The sequence below is a fragment of the Drosophila sechellia genome, chromosome 3R, assembly GCF_004382195.2.
Source record: "Drosophila sechellia strain sech25 chromosome 3R, ASM438219v1, whole genome shotgun sequence".
Classification (NCBI taxonomy): Eukaryota; Metazoa; Arthropoda; class Insecta; order Diptera; family Drosophilidae; genus Drosophila; species Drosophila sechellia.
In genome coordinates, this window is record NC_045952.1 from 3,639,900 (window position 1) to 3,656,078 (window position 16,179).

General features: G+C 47.0%; 4 protein-coding genes across 15 annotated transcripts in view; 1 reads left to right on the top strand and 3 right to left on the bottom strand.

Annotated features, from left to right (window-relative positions):
• Positions 1-285: 285 nt before the first annotated feature.
• LOC6613864 (RNA polymerase II-associated factor 1 homolog) lies at positions 286-2,201 on the top strand. Its single transcript, XM_002038297.2, has 3 exons — positions 286-473; positions 533-1,499; positions 1,559-2,201. The coding sequence occupies exons 1-3, from the start codon at positions 400-402 to the stop codon at positions 2,132-2,134; spliced, it is 1,617 nt and encodes a 538-aa protein (XP_002038333.1). The 5' UTR covers positions 286-399; the 3' UTR covers positions 2,135-2,201.
• Positions 2,154-4,996, bottom strand: LOC6613865 (zinc finger protein 2). 2 transcript variants are annotated; one of them, XM_032721594.1, is made up of 4 exons: positions 4,805-4,995; positions 4,309-4,585; positions 3,149-3,746; positions 2,154-3,051 (listed from the first exon to the last, which is right to left on the bottom strand). In XM_032721594.1, the coding sequence occupies exons 2-4, from the start codon at positions 4,579-4,581 to the stop codon at positions 2,540-2,542; spliced, it is 1,383 nt and encodes a 460-aa protein (XP_032577485.1). In that variant the 5' UTR covers positions 4,582-4,585; positions 4,805-4,995; the 3' UTR covers positions 2,154-2,539. The 2 variants fall into 2 exon arrangements, with proteins under 2 accessions (XP_032577485.1, XP_002038334.1); XM_002038298.2 differs by having other exon boundaries at positions 4,309-4,996.
• Positions 4,997-5,760: 764 nt separating this feature from the next.
• Positions 5,761-9,748, bottom strand: LOC6613866 (coiled-coil domain-containing protein 39). Of its 2 annotated transcripts, XM_032722449.1 has the most exons (6): positions 9,715-9,748; positions 9,085-9,510; positions 8,879-9,026; positions 6,922-8,730; positions 6,774-6,784; positions 6,529-6,610 (listed from the first exon to the last, which is right to left on the bottom strand). In XM_032722449.1, exons 2-5 carry the CDS (start codon positions 9,334-9,336, stop codon positions 6,774-6,776), a joined length of 2,220 nt encoding a protein of 739 aa, XP_032578340.1. In that variant the 5' UTR covers positions 9,337-9,510; positions 9,715-9,748; the 3' UTR covers positions 6,529-6,610. The 2 variants fall into 2 exon arrangements, with proteins under 2 accessions (XP_002038335.1, XP_032578340.1); XM_002038299.2 differs by lacking the exon at positions 6,774-6,784 and having other exon boundaries at positions 5,761-6,610; positions 9,715-9,742.
• An 875-nt stretch (positions 9,749-10,623) lies between these two features.
• Positions 10,624-16,179, bottom strand: part of LOC6613867 (E3 ubiquitin-protein ligase TRIP12) — a 30,840-nt gene continuing 25,284 nt past the window's right edge. For 8 of the 10 annotated variants that reach the window (XM_032721991.1, XM_032721990.1, XM_032721989.1 and 5 more), the window contains 5 exons: positions 15,172-16,151; positions 13,210-15,045; positions 12,959-13,147; positions 12,652-12,853; positions 10,680-12,555 (listed from right to left, as the gene is read on the bottom strand). In XM_032721991.1, coding sequence (XP_032577882.1) covers positions 12,095-12,555; positions 12,652-12,853; positions 12,959-13,147; positions 13,210-15,045; positions 15,172-16,151 — 3,668 coding nt within the window. In that variant the 3' untranslated portion in view covers positions 10,680-12,094. Of the gene's footprint in view, positions 12,556-12,651; positions 12,854-12,958; positions 13,148-13,209; positions 15,046-15,171; positions 16,152-16,179 lie in introns of all 10 variants that reach the window. The other 2 variants (XM_002038300.2, XM_032721992.1) reach the window with 1 other exon arrangement.

Below are 16,179 nucleotides of genomic sequence, written 5' to 3' on the forward strand. Positions count from 1 at the left end.
AAAAAATTAAAATAGTAAAATCAAAAAGTATAAAAAAATACCAAATGTTTTTAAACGTTGCTTTGCAGCTTGTGGGCGTTATAGTCGGCATGGTCGAATTGGTTTTGACTAATTGATAAAAACTTGCAGGAACAAAAACTAGTTGATTATCTATGTCGGTATCTCACATGCATCATCCATTTTTTTAGTTGTAGAATTGAAATTTTGAATAGATGTTGTGTCATAACTGCACAATGAGTCCCCGGAAATATAGTATTTTTTTACTGAAGGTATTATCGTACCGGTCAAGTACGGTCACACTGCCAAGCGCAGATTTGAGGATTTTTATATTTGGCCAATAAATGCACTAAAAACGCAACCAAACAGGGACTTAAGCTGAATTACCTGTTGGAAGCCTCAATGCCACCCACGATCAACAATTCGGCGGTAAACAGTGCCGCCGAAAAGCGACCCCAGCGGCAAACGGAGCGCAAGTAAGTGAACAGATCCCCAAACAGACGCCAGATACTCAGACTAATGTGCAACCTTGCAGATCCGAGATCATCTGCCGCGTGAAGTATGGAAACAACCTGCCGGACATACCCTTCGATCTGAAGTTTCTGCAGTACCCCTTCGACAGCCACCGCTTCGTGCAGTACAACCCAACGTCCCTAGAGCGTAACTTCAAGTATGACGTGCTGACGGAACACGATTTGGGTGTCACGGTGGACCTGATTAACCGGGAGCTCTACCAGGCCGATTCCATGACGCTGCTGGACCCCGCCGATGAAAAACTGCTGGAGGAGGAGACCCTGACGCCCACAGACTCTGTGCGTTCGCGACAGCATTCGAGGACGGTGTCATGGTTGCGCAAATCCGAGTACATCTCCACCGAGCAGACGCGCTTCCAGCCCCAGAACCTGGAGAACATCGAGGCCAAGGTCGGTTATAACGTCAAGAAGTCGCTTCGGGAGGAGACTCTCTACCTGGACCGCGAAGCCCAGATCAAGGCCATCGAAAAGACCTTCAGCGACACGAAGAGCGAAATTACCAAGCACTATTCCAAGCCCAATGTGGTGCCAGTGGAGGTACTGCCTATTTTCCCCGACTTCACCAACTGGAAGTTCCCTTGCGCCCAGGTCATATTTGACAGTGATCCGGCTCCTGCGGGCAAGAACGTGCCCGCCCAGCTGGAGGAGATGTCGCAGGCCATGATTCGTGGTGTGATGGACGAGAGCGGCGAACAGTTTGTCGCCTACTTCCTGCCCACAGAGCAGACGCTGGAGAAACGCCGTACAGACTTCATCAATGGCGAGCTGTACAAGGAGGAGGAGGAGTACGAGTACAAGATCGCTCGAGAATACAACTGGAACGTGAAGACCAAAGCTTCCAAGGGGTACGAAGAAAACTACTTCTTCGTGATGCGGCAGGACGGCATCTATTACAACGAGCTGGAAACCCGTGTGCGCCTTAACAAGCGTCGCGTTAAGGTTGGCCAGCAACCCAACAACACCAAGCTGGTAAATATATTTTTGTACATTCATCCATGGCGATCTTTAACTTGTAATATTTCTTCCAGGTTGTCAAGCATCGTCCGTTGGACAGCATGGAGCATCGTATGCAGCGCTATCGCGAGCGCCAGCTAGAAGTTCCTGGCGAGGAGGAGGAGATTGTAGAGGAAGTGAGGGAAGAGGAGCAAATGCAAATCATAGGCGAGACGGAGAAGGCGAGCGAGGACGCAGCTGGTGGCGCACAGGCAGCATCTGGAGCGGACTCACCCGCCCAGGTAGCCCGCGATCGACAGTCTCGTTCTCGGAGTCGAACTCACAGCGGGTCCAGTTCAGGATCGGGATCTGGCTCCGGCTCTCGGGCCAGCAGCCGCTCAAAGTCTGGTTCTCGGTCTGGTAGCGGCTCCAGGTCTCGCACGAATTCGCCGGCAGGATCCCAGAAGTCCGGATCCAGATCGAGATCGGTATCGCGTTCCCGATCCCGTTCAAAGTCCGGCTCTCGGTCTCGTTCTCGGTCGCGCTCCAAGTCCGGTTCCCGATCCCGTTCGGGCTCCAGATCTGGCTCTGGATCGCGATCGCCCAGCCGGTCTCGCAGTGGCTCGCCCTCAGGTTCAGGATCCAGTTCTGGAAGCGGCTCAGACGAATGAATAATTACAAAAAATGGCGTTCATAATAAATAAGTTTATAATCAACCAAGTACATTTGAGAACTGAATTAACTTGATTTAATATTATATTCGCCTCAATTCAGACCTCAGGTTCGTTGCCCAGAATAGTTTTAAATAAAATCGGCAGTTAAACATAATTTCTATTAGATGTTGTTGTTGTATTGTAACCAAGTCGGGTCCTTGCCGATTTACACTTGGCTGAAACATCTCAACACTAAACTGTCTGAGATAAAACAACTAAGAACCAAATAATATCCTCACGAAAAGGTCTAATGAAGAGGTTTTTCTTAGAGAGTGCTTAGGAATTGATTAGATCGCCTTTGGGGAAGTGCGAACAATGTAAAATGATATAAAACGGTATAAATTAAGTGGATCTTCGTTCCAACTACGTGGCGTCCATCAAAAACCGCTGGAAGACCTCGCCATCGGAACTGGGTAGCTCCGTTTGTTGTGGCGAGTAGATTCTCAAGTTCTGGAGTTGCTGCAGCGGAGAGCCGTTCCCGCTGAAATGTACGACCGCAACCGGCTGTAGGGATATGAGCTGTCCCTCCTCCCGCGGCTCCACACCACAGATGCCCAGCTTCTGGCACTGCTCAACGACAATGTCGTCGATTGACTGCGAAAGCAGTGCCTCCTGCTCCGGATCCGCAATCGAGCTGCTGTTGATGGCTGCTATTTCGGCGCTCGCTGGTGAGGGCTGAGTGGGCGAGTCGTTGCCCTCGAGGAACGCCTTGATCAGCTGCTCCGGTGTCTGGGCCTCCTCGGTGGGACATCGATGGGTCCTTTGGCTGACCTTGTACCTGAACGTCTTCTGGCAGAGCTCGCACTTGTAGGGCATCACTCCCGTGTGGATGCGTGTGTGGACAAGGAAGGAGACTCGCTGCCGGAAACACTTGCCTGTGAACGAAATACGAAAAAGTTAGAGATAGAGTGACTCGGAAAAGAAGGTATACCTCTCCTCCATTTAAAGCAGATAAGGCAAATCGATACTCACCGCAGACTTCGCACTTGAAGGGCTTTTCGCCGCTGTGGATCCTCTGGTGGTTATGCAGCGTAGACAGTTCCTTAAAGGCGCGTCCACAAACCCCGCAGACATGGGGCTTTACCTCGCTGTGGTAGAGCAAATGCTTGTGGTACGACTGCTGGAAGGTGAAGGTCCGGGCGCAGATCTCGCACGTGTACGGCATCTCGCCGGTGTGGAGCCGCTTGTGCTTCTTCAGAAAGTACTTGGTGGTAAAGGACTTGCTGCACACGTCGCACTCCCACAGCTTCGGGGTGGCCGTCCCCGACTCCGGCGAGCTGGGGGACTGCTGGAGCATGCTCAGCGCCCCACTCAGCGCGTATGGCTGGGATGCGGTGCACGTGGAGTTGTTTCCGTTGCCAAGGGCTCCAGGCTCTGTGTGTCGAATGCGATCGCAAATGCTCAGCTTGGACGAGGCACTAACTGCACTGGTGGTGGGAGCGGGTGTGGGACTGGGATTGGGATTGGAGCAGGGCACGCCCATCATGTGCACTACTTTCAGGTGGATGCGAAGGGAGCCCTTCATGCGGAACGTCTTGGAGCAGAGATGGCACTTGTAGGGCTCCTGATCCTGTATGAAGCAATAATCGGAATTTCACTTATAATTATCCATTCATCAATATGTCCTTATGCCCCACTATTCCATTATATTACCGTCTGTCCCTCAGTTTTAAAGCTATGAAATTTATGCACAGAAATCTTGTTTCATTCACTATATCATCACAAAGTTACGGTTATAAATTGATCAAAAACAAATGTATATCTATCATATATTTACATAGTCATAGGAACAGTTGGAAAATTTATGGAAAATAATGGGAACGATATATGTACATATCGAACGATGTACATACATATGTATGTACATAGTTGTTTTTAAAATATAAGAGTGTATAGCTTTCTTTTTTGTTGATGTTCATTTTAATTACGTCAAACTTTTGTTGAAGATACAATGTAAATGTTTGACCTTTTTAGGAATGATTTTTTTCGATGCCAGTGAGCAATAAAAACAGATTCTATGCAATATCGATATAAAAATATGCTAAGTGCTCAATCTAACAGCATTACGAAACTCCTATATAGATAATAGCACTTAATATATGTATGTATGTATGTACATAGCTAATAGTTACCGGCTCCTTCTGTTGAGGCTCCTTTTGCTTGGGCTCTCCCTCCGCATTTTCGTGGACTAAGCGGACGTGCATGTCCCTCAGCTCGGTATTCCGGAAACTAAACTCGCAAATGTCGCAGTGGGCGGGCGGAGTGGGCGGCACAGGCGGTGGGGGTGGGACAGCGGGTTTGGACCTGGTTCGCTTGGCCCTCCGTTTGGGCTGAGCTGCGGCATGAAAGCCGCGGGACGAGGCGGCCTGGCCATTCGCTGGACTCTCGTTTCCCTCCTGAGCCATCAGACTGGTGTGCGAGAACAGGTGGATGGTGAGCTTGTCGAGCCCCAGGAAGAGCTCCTTGCAGTTGGCAAAGGGACAGGCCAGTGGGCCGTTGGCCGCCTTGATCAGCCTCTGCTGCAGTGCGTCAATACTGCCGAAACTGGGCACCGCGCAGAGCGGACACAGCACCGAGGTGGAACACATTTCGCCAGCGCACTCGATCGAATCTTATGCAAATGCTCACCTCCTATTGGGATAATCCTCCTGTTTGGTCGGCGATCATCTATTCAGGAGCAGTCCATTCCCAGACTGCCTAGTCTTTCTGCTTTCAGAATTTTCTAAAAATACCAGCAAGTGAAGATTTTTGAAAACTTTTGGGCCCAGCAATCTGAGTTCTCTCGGCACCGATGCCAGCTAACGAAATAATGAAAAATAATGAAATGCCCGGCGCGGATCGTCGAATCGTCATGAAGACTTTCGGGAACACTCGTAGCACCGAAACCCCATCTCTCGAACAAGGCAGTCTCTTTTCTCCGTGTCTCTGGGTAGCTCATTTCGAAATATAGCTCTGAGCACGGCTATATACTATATGTAGAATTATTTCTGGCCGATATATGTTGCACTGGCGGCCATATAGCCTTCGTTCTAGTCTTTGTAACGCACGATGCGCAGGGGCAATCCGTTGAGATGGCCACATGCGATTTGCGGGACTTATCTGGCTATCTATCATTATGGCCAGATTGGTTCTATAATTGGCTTTTCAGCCAATATCCAATTGGAATATGGGTTACTGCAATTGTAGCTCCATTTTTTTAAGCACTCCATTAAGAGTAAACTCACTAAAATCTACTCTTATTGGAGATTTCTTTTGATTTTGGTTTCGGTTAAGATCATTAATTTCATATTCGCAAAAAAGAGCTGAGAAAGTATTAATATAATATATATTTTTATTAGGAAAATACGAAGCTTAAGAATATTTAAGATTTAATAGTATATCCGCCTAAATCTTTATGCAGTAATGAACTTGCTTGAGATCTGATCAAAAGATGTCAGCTAATATATTTTGTGTAGTACCTTGGTAGAGTATTTGCTAGTCAGCTATCTGAACAAGCGGTCGCCTAGACACACATGTGTGTATGTGCACCGAGCTATACCCCCACTGAAGAATCGCTGTGAGCTATTTTTATGGCCGCAATGCTCTCTTGTTTTGACCCGCTTGGGCAACGCATTTTATTCGCTGTTTCGTTTAGATGGTCAATTTGTAAACACTGCGATGCCAACACGTGAAGATACGAGCATACGGGTTGAGATCATCGGATATTGAACGGAATAATAAATAAATATATTTTCGATTATTATTTTTTCTTCGGCAAGGGCAACTCAAGCGATATGATGCTCAGGCCGGAGTGGGAGGTTGTGGAGGAGGTGTCGTCCTTGAGGGAGCTCATGTCGGAGACGGAGGACCGGGCACTAGCCCCGTCGCAGGAGAACTTCTTGCCCTTGACATTGAGGTAGGAGGCGGTGTCCTGGCCCTGCGAGGACTTGGCGGAGGAGCTGCTGTTCCAGGACAAGCGGCTGCACGTGCGCTTCAGGTGCATCGGCAACTTGATGCCCTTTCGCAAGAGGATTCCAATTATATCCGTTCCGCTCTCGTCGCTGTTCGCCAGATCGTTGATCATGTTCAGCGCCTTGGTGTTACGCGCCTCCAGCTCCTGTAGAGTCAGATCCCGCTCGAACTGCGCCAGGTACTCCTCGCTAAAGGGTCGCGCCTTGATCTCCCGCAACTGCGTCCGGATCTCTCGATTGGCCCTGTCCAGCTTCATTCGCTGGTCATCCAGTTCGCGCTCGATCTTCTCCAGAACTGCGGAGTGCTCCGCCCGACTAGCCTTCGCCTTCTCTATTTTAGAAATCAGGTCATCCTCCTCCGCTCGCTGGGCTGCGTGCTTCTGCTGGTAGTGCTGTGCCTTGCACCTGAGAATCTTCAGTTTTTCCAGCTCGCGGCAGTAGGCCGCCTCAAGTTCCTTCAGCTCCAGTTCGGCCCGCTCGCGATCTGGAATTTAAAGGTATTATATATAGTATATATATAAATAGATACAGAAAGACGGACAGACGGACAGATGGATAGATGGACGGACGAACATGGCCAGATCGACTCAGATAGTGATCTTGACCAAGAATTTCTAGTCTTTAAGGGCCGGAAACTTTAACTTTACCTATTGAATATCTTCACCAGTCACGGAAATTCGACGTTTTAGTTAAAAGTAGTTAAAAAGTGTTATTGAACATCAAAATTAGAGCAATGTGACTAATATGAATGGGTACTAGTAACCCTTTCCACTCGGAATGGTATTTATTACTCACCCTTCGAGTTTTCGTCCACAGATCGGAATGTTTTGCGGTAGTTATCGTTCGATTTGTCGAACTGGCGCAGTGTGTTCTCCAGGGCGACCACTTCCTTCTCAGCCTTGAGAACCTTCTTGTTGAGGGCGTCGCCCTCGTCGGCCAGCATCTGCCGCTCCTGGGCGCTCACCACCTTCAGCTGGGTGCTGGTCATGATGGAGCCGTCCTCGTTTTTTCCGAGCAATTGGGCGGTGAGTTCAAAGCGCGCCTTCATCGCCTCAATCTGCTTCTTCCGCTCCCCGAGGTCGGCTCGCAGGGTGCTGAGCTCCTCGTTAAGATGCTTCTTCTTGAGCAGGAGCACGTCCTCTTGGCTGCGAAGCTCGACGGTGCGATCTTTGATGGCGCGTCGGAAGGCGAGGCGGTGCTGCTCTAGGTCGTAGGTGCCCTGTTCGCAGCCCCCGATGCCAACCTCTAGGTCGCTGCAGCGCATCTTGACCATGTTGAGGTCGACTATGAGCTCGGAATTCTCGTAGCGAATCTGGCGCAGTCTCTTGACGGTGCCCTCGCAGTAGACCTGGGCCTCCTTGATCTTGAACCTGACCATTTCGAGCTCCTTCTCGTCGGCGTTGTACTGGACGACCAGGTTGTTCATGTTGTAGTTTAGCTTCTTGTTCTGCGCCTCCGTGGTGGCTATGAGGCGTTGCAACTTCTCAAACTCCTGCTCCAGGGTGTTAAGCCGGGCCATATTAGTGGCCTCCACCTCGGGGTCATCTGCCAGACCCTTGATCTCGGCGAGACGCCGCTCCGCCTCCAAGCACTTAAAGGACAGGCTGTAGTGGATCTCCGTCTGCCGCTTCAGTTCGTGATTGACCTGCTGCTGATTGCGCTTGATGGCTGCCAGGTTGGAGTTGAGCGAGTCGTTCTGCACCTTCAGGACCTTCTCCTCGTCCTGCAGCTCGATGACCTGCCTCTGGGTGCGGTACAGCATCTCGTTGACCTTCTCCTGCTCCTTGTCCAGGTTTCGCAGAGCCGTCTCCTCCGCCTGCATCATCTCCTCCAGAATATGCAGCCGCTGCTCCGCATTGAGGGCCTTGTTCTGTACAGACTTCAGCCGAGCGTTAACCTTCTCCATCACCGAGGCGAAGTTCTCCAACTCCTTGGCCTTCTCATCGCGCTTTTTCATCTGACTGCGGTTATCCATGCGCTGTAGGTGCACCCGGTTCGATAGGTTCTCCAGTTCCCGACGCAGTCCGTCGATCTCGCGCTCCTTCAGCAATGTGGCATCAATCAGGATCTGGATTTGGTTTTTCATGTCGGAGCTTTCCTCGTTGAGGGACTCGATCGTGAGCTCCACCTGGCGGTTGTTTTCGATGACCTCGGTTAGCTGGTTATCGTACTCCTTGTAGGTCTGAGCCGTCTGCTGGGCTTTCTGGGCGAGCTCCGCACACTCTATTTCGCTGCGCTGAATGTCGTGCTCTCGCTGGGTCATCTGGTTCACGGCGCTCTTCCACGTCTCCACCATCTGGCGGCGTTCCGCGTGGGCAGACCTGTACAGACAAGCGGTCCGCTCCAGATTCTTCTCTAGCGTCATTTGCTCGTCATAGAGGAGCACCACCTGCTTGCGCCGTTTGTCGATGTCCGCCTGCAAAAGCTGGAGCTTGATGTTCAGCTCCCGTGCCTTCTGCTGGTCATCCAGGTAGTACTTTTCGATTAGCTGGTAGCCCTTGTTTCCGTCTTCCATGGCCTCTGTCCACTCAACCAAGGTAGTCTTGGCCGACTTGATGCGGGAAGTCAGCTCATCGATCTCGCGCTTGCTCTGGCAAATCTTTCCTGGTCATGGGACAAACAAAAAGGAAATTGCACATGTATCATCAAATGATATATAATAGCTGGTTAGTTAGTAGACTTGGCATTACATAACTCTAGTGCGCATAATAACCAGCAAATTGGTTTAGTTTCCCATTTTGATTTCACTTACGCTCAGTGACTTTGACGTACTCAGTGTACTCCTCCAGCTCCTTGTTATTCTTCCGCAGATCCTCCTTGATCTTGTTGCGCTCCAAGATCACAAGCTGCACGTTGTGCGCCTCCTTGATAACATCATCCTTCAGGGAGCTGTACAGTGTCTAGGCGGTACGAAGAAATGACTGACAGATCGAGCATATAGCCATATATATAGCATACCAGATTCTGCTGAATAGTGCCCTCAATGTTGCGCGTGTGTCGCTCCACTGCCATCTCGCGCTCGTCCAGCGAGTTCATGTGCTGCTGCAGCTCCAGCTTCAGCGCCCGCAGAGCAGTCAGTTCCTTTAGGATGGCCAGGTTCTCGGCACTCGCCATTGGAATGTCCGAGTCCACCGCCCAGCCGACGGAAACCATCGCTTCCAGCTTGTAGTCGTTCAGCGAGGCATTCTTCATGTCGTCGGTGCGATTCATCGTGTTAGAGATTAGCCTCTCAGCTAGGCCGAACTAAATAGGAAAACTTCACAATTGCCACTGATGTTAAAGTGTAAAAACAACTCAGGGCACTCTAAGTCTTCATTTCCGTCTCAGTGACAACCAGAAAAGACCTGGTACCAATAACAACGTCGATTGAACGGCGTAACCATTCTGAAAATATCAATATCTGAATGCTTCTTTAGCACGAAAGTCATGGTAACTAAATGAATACGTTTGTTTATGAAAATATTACATGGCTTTGCAAAAGAAAATAAAACAAGCTGAATTTTTTATGCAATATAAAACATATGCAGCTACATGGAAACCCGTTGAAAAATGAGAAAATAACTTTTTTCAGAAGTTAGGATGCCATACTCGCAATCGAGCTCCTTGACTTTTAGACACGCGTTTCTAAGATACTGGTATTGCGATGGAGATACAGATATGCAAGTATGCAAGGCATCTGCTTCTGAGATTGCGCACTAACAAAATTTTAATTTATTAAATTGAACAATCGAATTAACAACGATGCAAGAGCAAATATCGCTTTGAAAGAAGCTTCTATACAATTTCCACTTTATGTAGAGACCATCTATCCTTCAGATCAATTTCCACAAGAAACGTCGGTCATTAATTTTCATAACTTTCCAAAGGATTGAAAAATTGGACCATCAAAAACTTGATGAGAACATTAATTTTATTAATATTAAGTTTGAATCATGGTAACCATCTCTCAATAACTTTACCCTATACTGCGCTGTTCAAAAAATTTACAACATCTGTCATTTTAAACTTTGCACCTTACCAGCATTATATCTACCTCCAAACAAATGAAGTTCACTGCTAAAGCTGATGAACTCATATTAACTTATTTAAAACAACACAAACTAAAAAAGATTTCTCAAAGCATTGTTAAACAACCCTCCCCCCTCAAATAATTTATTTATGTGGTCGAAAACGCACCCTTTCACTTATTTCACAAGTTCTAAGAAACTTATTCGAGCAGCATATGAGGAAACAGACGGAAGGACATGACATAATCCATTTCCTTATCAAGAATGTGGAACTTGAGATCCCGAAGTTGATACGGACAGACTATATATTCTCGGCCAAAAACCAAGTGTCTTCGAAAACGCTTCTTTCCAGTTAATACTTACTTTTGAACGTGTTATGATGCAAAAACAGCATCATAAACTTCATTAAATCCATGACTATAATATTAATAACACACAAGGACAAACTAAAAAAAGAAGTATACAATTTCTTTTCATATAATCTTTTTTATTTGTTTGCTTCTTGGTTGTCTTACTTTTTTGTCGTTATCGTAGAGCAAATGTGTTTGTTAATGTAACTACATAGTTATTACTTTTATTTGATAATTTAATTCTAGCGTTTTATATTTTAGCTTGGCCAGCATCTCGCGAGATGCCAATGCTTCCAGTTAAGTATAATTATATTATTTATATATATATATATATATGATTTTAAAGTTATATGTATATATTCCACATGTCTGTAATCAGTTTTTCAGTACTGCAAAGATTTGTATCTAGTTTAAATGTAAGATCGGGTTCGCTTCTCGGTTTAAATGTTAATCAATTTTTATTTGATTTATTTACTAGCATTCTGTTCTTTGTCGTATGCGTATGCATCAAGTACAATAAAAGTAATGTAATGTTACAGTTTAAATATATTATATGTATATATATATAAGTTTATATATATATCTATACATAAGCATAGATTATGTAAAGGGGATGTGTACTAAACACAAACTTCGTTTTGTCCGCTTTCCCTTAATCCATTTCTCATCCTTTAATTAAACATACACCCAATGATGGCATTTGTTTTTATTTGTTTCTTTATGTAACACAGCTTGCAAAATTTGCATTAAATTTTCTTTTAGACTTGCAAGATAGATAATTACGTTTTATATATTATTAAATTTTTATATGTAACTTTTAAGGGTGGGCTTTTTAATTTATTTAGATCATTTATTTTGGGAGTTATATGTAAAACTATGAATTCTTCCTTTTCCATATAAGTGCTACTCCTCACCTCCAATGCTTCAGTGTTTCCCCTTCATTGTATTTTCATTCACGTTTCTTTCTAATAAGCGTTTATGCACAATGTATTGTATGCTTACAAATTAATTAAACTCATAGTTAATCGCCAGAGAAATAGTTCAACAACAAATAAAAACTTAATTAAATAATGGTTTGATTATAGTACGAATTAGAATTAGCATGAGAATAATAAGAATGGGAAAAGCAAACTAAACAAATTTAACTAGAACGAATGCAAAGCCTTAATCGACAAATAAACCGCCTTGTGCGTTTATGGGTGGACAAATGGTGTTTTATTGAATAATCGATGTTTACTATTCAATATTTTTTAAGGTAACATTTTGTGTGAGAGGTCCATCATTATTTTCTTTCTCGATGTTATCCGTTTCCGTTTATCTTTTTTGCAAAACTTGGTAATAAAAAATATATTGTTCTATATATTCATATTGAAATTTAGCATGACACGCGCTTGCCAAAATGAAAAATTTAAGGAGTTTGGGGAAACGCGCGCGGCGAAAATAACTTTCGAAAGAAAAAATGCAAATAGGACCCCCATCCAATTAATCCATCCGGAATATATCCTCCTTAATATATTCCATGTAGTATTTGTGTAGTGTCCGATTTGTGTTGCTGTAGATCTGGTTTTTTGTGGAAAGCGGGCTTGGGTTGGGTTTTGGATTGTTGCTTGTTTATGAGAGGTGGAAAGACATGCTGCCCTCGTTAGCGGCCACTTTCAGCTTCTGCCTCATCACCTCGCGACTGGAGTAGTCGGGCAACTTCAGATAGTTGACACAGGTCATCACAGATGGTAAGTAATCGTTGGGGTTTTGGTTCTCATCCAACGTCTTGCGCACAATAGTCAATGGAGGCGTAAGGGCCTTGAATCCTCCAGTCGGAAGGCGTGGTGATCCAGTCACAAACTGCAAGAAGGCGCGCTGTTCGTCGCGGTTGTACGAGGCCAGGATCTCATACAGATATTGGATAGCTTGCGATTCCTGGTGGAATCCATGATCGGTGCGGCAGCTCTCCTGCAGCATCTTGGTTTCCCATCGCGACTGCTGTTGATCGCTGCCCGATCCGCAGAAAACGCACTCCAACTCCTCTGGATAGAACATTCGCAAGCGTTGAATTGGAAAAACGGAATCAAAACCTACGGGTGGTACAAGCAAACATTTTTTCAGTAAAGTTCCAGAGTCAGGAAATTGGTGAAGAAGCTCTTTAGATAGAGTGTTGAACTTTAACTTACCTTCACGCAAAGCCTCAAACTGTTTCTGGACACCCTCGATAAGGAACCAGTATGTGACCAGGGAGATGTACTGATGAAGGTTGTGCACAGTGACAGGTGTATCGCGACCGCCGCGGCACAACTCTATATTGGCATGTCCGGGCAATACGAAGTCCAAGCCTAGGTCAGCAATTGGGCAGCCATCCAAGTCTAGCTGTTCAATCTGAAAAAAATAGGAAATTTTATGAAATGTATAAAATTCTAATTAAAAAAGGACTAAACTTAATTCAAGATATTGAATTTGTTATTTGGTAAAAGCCCAACTTACCTTTTCAGTCTTTTCCATGGCATCGATGTTTGGATCGGATAGAATGTACTCACGCTGGCGAACCAAGTCTTGGAGTCGCACCAGAGTGTTTTGGACCTCCGGGGCCACACGCATCAGATCGGCCAGGCCAATTGAATGCTCTTCGCTGACTAACCAGCGATAGAATGGCAGAGAAAATGGCAAATCCAACTAAAACAAAACAGAAAAGTCAATACAATTGAATTTAAAAATATTTTGCAAAATTATCCTACCATGCGACTGTCCATCACCGCCTTTGCCATGAACTTTCCCAAGAACTTGAATTTGGCCTTGGCCTTGGTCATCTGCGGAAGTTTTGAAGATTTACCCAGAGGCAAAGGAAACAGGCCATGCACCGCATGCACATAACTTGTTGTGGTTGTAGTCGTGATAATGCTTGAGTTATTCGTAGTGGTGTTCTGCTGTACAACCGTTGTTGCGGTAGTGGTGCTGCTGGGATTATCAATCGCTGCTGGGTTAGCAGAGTTTGTATCACTAAATTGCTGTGCTATAATCATATTTAAAGCATTCTCATTTGCGCCGGTGCTAGAGGAGCTGTGCTCCACCGGCTGTTGGCCAGCTCCGCTACGCAAGACGTGCGAACGACTGCTAGAGCGGGTGGGTGGATGCTGGTGTGATTGAGCGGTGGTTGTTGTAGTGGTGGTGGTGCTGCTCACAAGCGACGCTCCTGCTACTGCTGGAGTGTTCTGGTCCATGGTGGTTGCCTCAAGAGCATCCTCGATGTGCAGCACAGCGCTGTTAGCCTTGACTACGTCTACAATGGTCACAGAGTTCTGTTTGTAGCTATCACTGCCATTCCATAGGCCAAGATCGGTACGCTGCAGCTCCGCAGAAACCAACGCATAGAATTCCAATGTAGGTCCCAGACCCGTTCCAACCTCATTCTCGTACTGAATTTCCAGCAGTGCCTTCGAGTGCCCAAAGTCCTGCAGGATGTGCTCTGCCTGTTTGAGTATCTCTGTCCGGGAAATTGCTCGCTTGCGGCGATCAAGGCGAGGAGCAACACGTTCTGAAGACTCCGCTGCATTAAGGTCGGGGGTAGTGTCCAACAGACGCTGCAAAGCGCGATCCCGATCAAAGCTGGTTGCGTAGAAAAGCAGATGACGAGTCTCGAAGGGGAAAAGGAAGGGACAGGCCATGCCTATCTGGGGAAGCCACTGTGGTAGATTGCCCGTCATGATGACAAGCGGATCCTGCAGCTGGCGATTCGCTTTGGCCATAATCTTAGGATGTATAAAGTCTGACTGGGGGATAATGTTTTGGCGCACCACACAACCGTAGAGATGGTCCCAGTGACGGTTTAGAGCATGAATAACTCGCAGCATGCATAGTGCATCCAGTGAGGCGTCTTGTACGGTCACAACATCAGCTGGAAGAGAGCTGCTAAGGAAAGGCTTTAGAGCTGAAATTACTCCAGGAGCTATTCCTTCGTGCCATAACTCAGTCTTCTTGCGCATGAACTTGCTGCTAGATTTGTGAGCCTTCTTTGTTGACGACCCGCCACCGCTTGCCACTCCAGAAGATGAAGAGCACGAAGAGGTAGCGTTTACACAGCTGGATGCGGAGCTCGAAGTACTCTGCTGTTTTTGCACGCCACTGCTACACGAACTGCTGCTGGATGCTGCTCCCGCAGCCGCTCCCGAAGTCACTTCCTCCTCTACAGGACGATAGTGAATAGTATGCTGCTGCACCCATATACTAGCGTTTCCTAAAAGAGTCTCAGACTCGTTGTCCGTCTCAGGCTGTTCACTGACCAGTGGCGAGAACTGCTTGACCGCCTGATAAACCGTCATGTTATAGGGCAACACGTGATCCCCAATCGTAAACTGCAGCTTGTGTCTAAAGCTCGCCTGACTCAACACCACTGCCGCCACATTGTCATCCATATCCTCTTCACTGTCGTCGTCGGATTCTGCACGGATGCCACCATAGCCGCGCACCACCAGGTAACGCTCGATGGCCTGGACCATGGCCAAGGGGTCGATCTTTACAGTGCCGCCCTTCCACTGACGTAGGTTATTGCACTGCGGATGCCGTTGCAGGTTGCACTAAGGAAAAAATTCAGTTTAATTATTAATCAACAAGTAAGATATTGCATCATTTTTTTTTTCATCTACTATTACTAACTTCGTTGCAAAGAAAAATGTAATTACTATCAATTGCCTTCTACTTACCTTAAGCTGATGAGTGTTGAAGAAACGCAGAGCACTCTGATTGGACCTTCCACCAGGACCGGCAGGAAAGTCATGTACCTTAACGGGGAACTGTTCTAGTTGCGTGACACAACCATTTAACTTGGCCACAAAGGCTCCGAAGGCTATCGGCTCGATAGTTGGCATCTGGCCGACGTTTTGCAGCAGAGGCTCTAATGGAAGGCCAGCAAATACATGCATAAAGCTGCGCAGGCGTGCATCGCGCTCAACCAGACCAGTCTCGCTAGTCATATAGTTGAGCATGGCTTTGATCAGGCCCGAATGATTTACCTCGAAGGGAGAGATGTCGCTCTCCAAAAGGATGGTCTTCAGCTCGAGGAGAGCATCTAAACAGTCGTGGTAGCTCCCGTTAAGCTTGAACAGAATGCTGGACAAACGCTCCAGGACATTGGTACTGCCCGCTGTGGACAATGGAGTATTGCCCGTAGACGATAATCCTACTCCACTACTTCCGCTCTGAGTGGCACCACTCTCGGATGCCGCCTTGCTCCTTTTGGCCTCCTGCTCAGTGTAACGCTTTACAAAATCCACAGCCTGTTCGCGGACCCACTGACGCGCTCTCTCTCTGTTGGCCGCCGCTAGGAGATTGGCGTGGGAAATGCTCTTGCTGATACTCGCCGCAACGGCTGCAGCGTTCAGTCCTCCGGCTCCACTACCAGCGCCATGTTGGCTCACCGTGTATGCTAAACCAGCTCCGGATCCGGAACCTGTTGAGTTCGAGTTGCCGGAATCTTTAGAAAGACCATGATGCTGCTGCTGAGACTGGTGATGATGATGATGGGTCGTTTGACGGCCCCAGCGAGCTGGATTGAGCGAAGCCAGGAACGAAGATTTGCTCGATCCGGCATTAGACGAGCTTCCGGCGTTAAAGCGGGACTTGGAGCTCCCAGAGCCACCTCCCGAACTTGGCGTACTTCTGCCACCGTTGCCGCTACCAAGACCTGGAAGAGCAAGAGGATTGGTTAGACC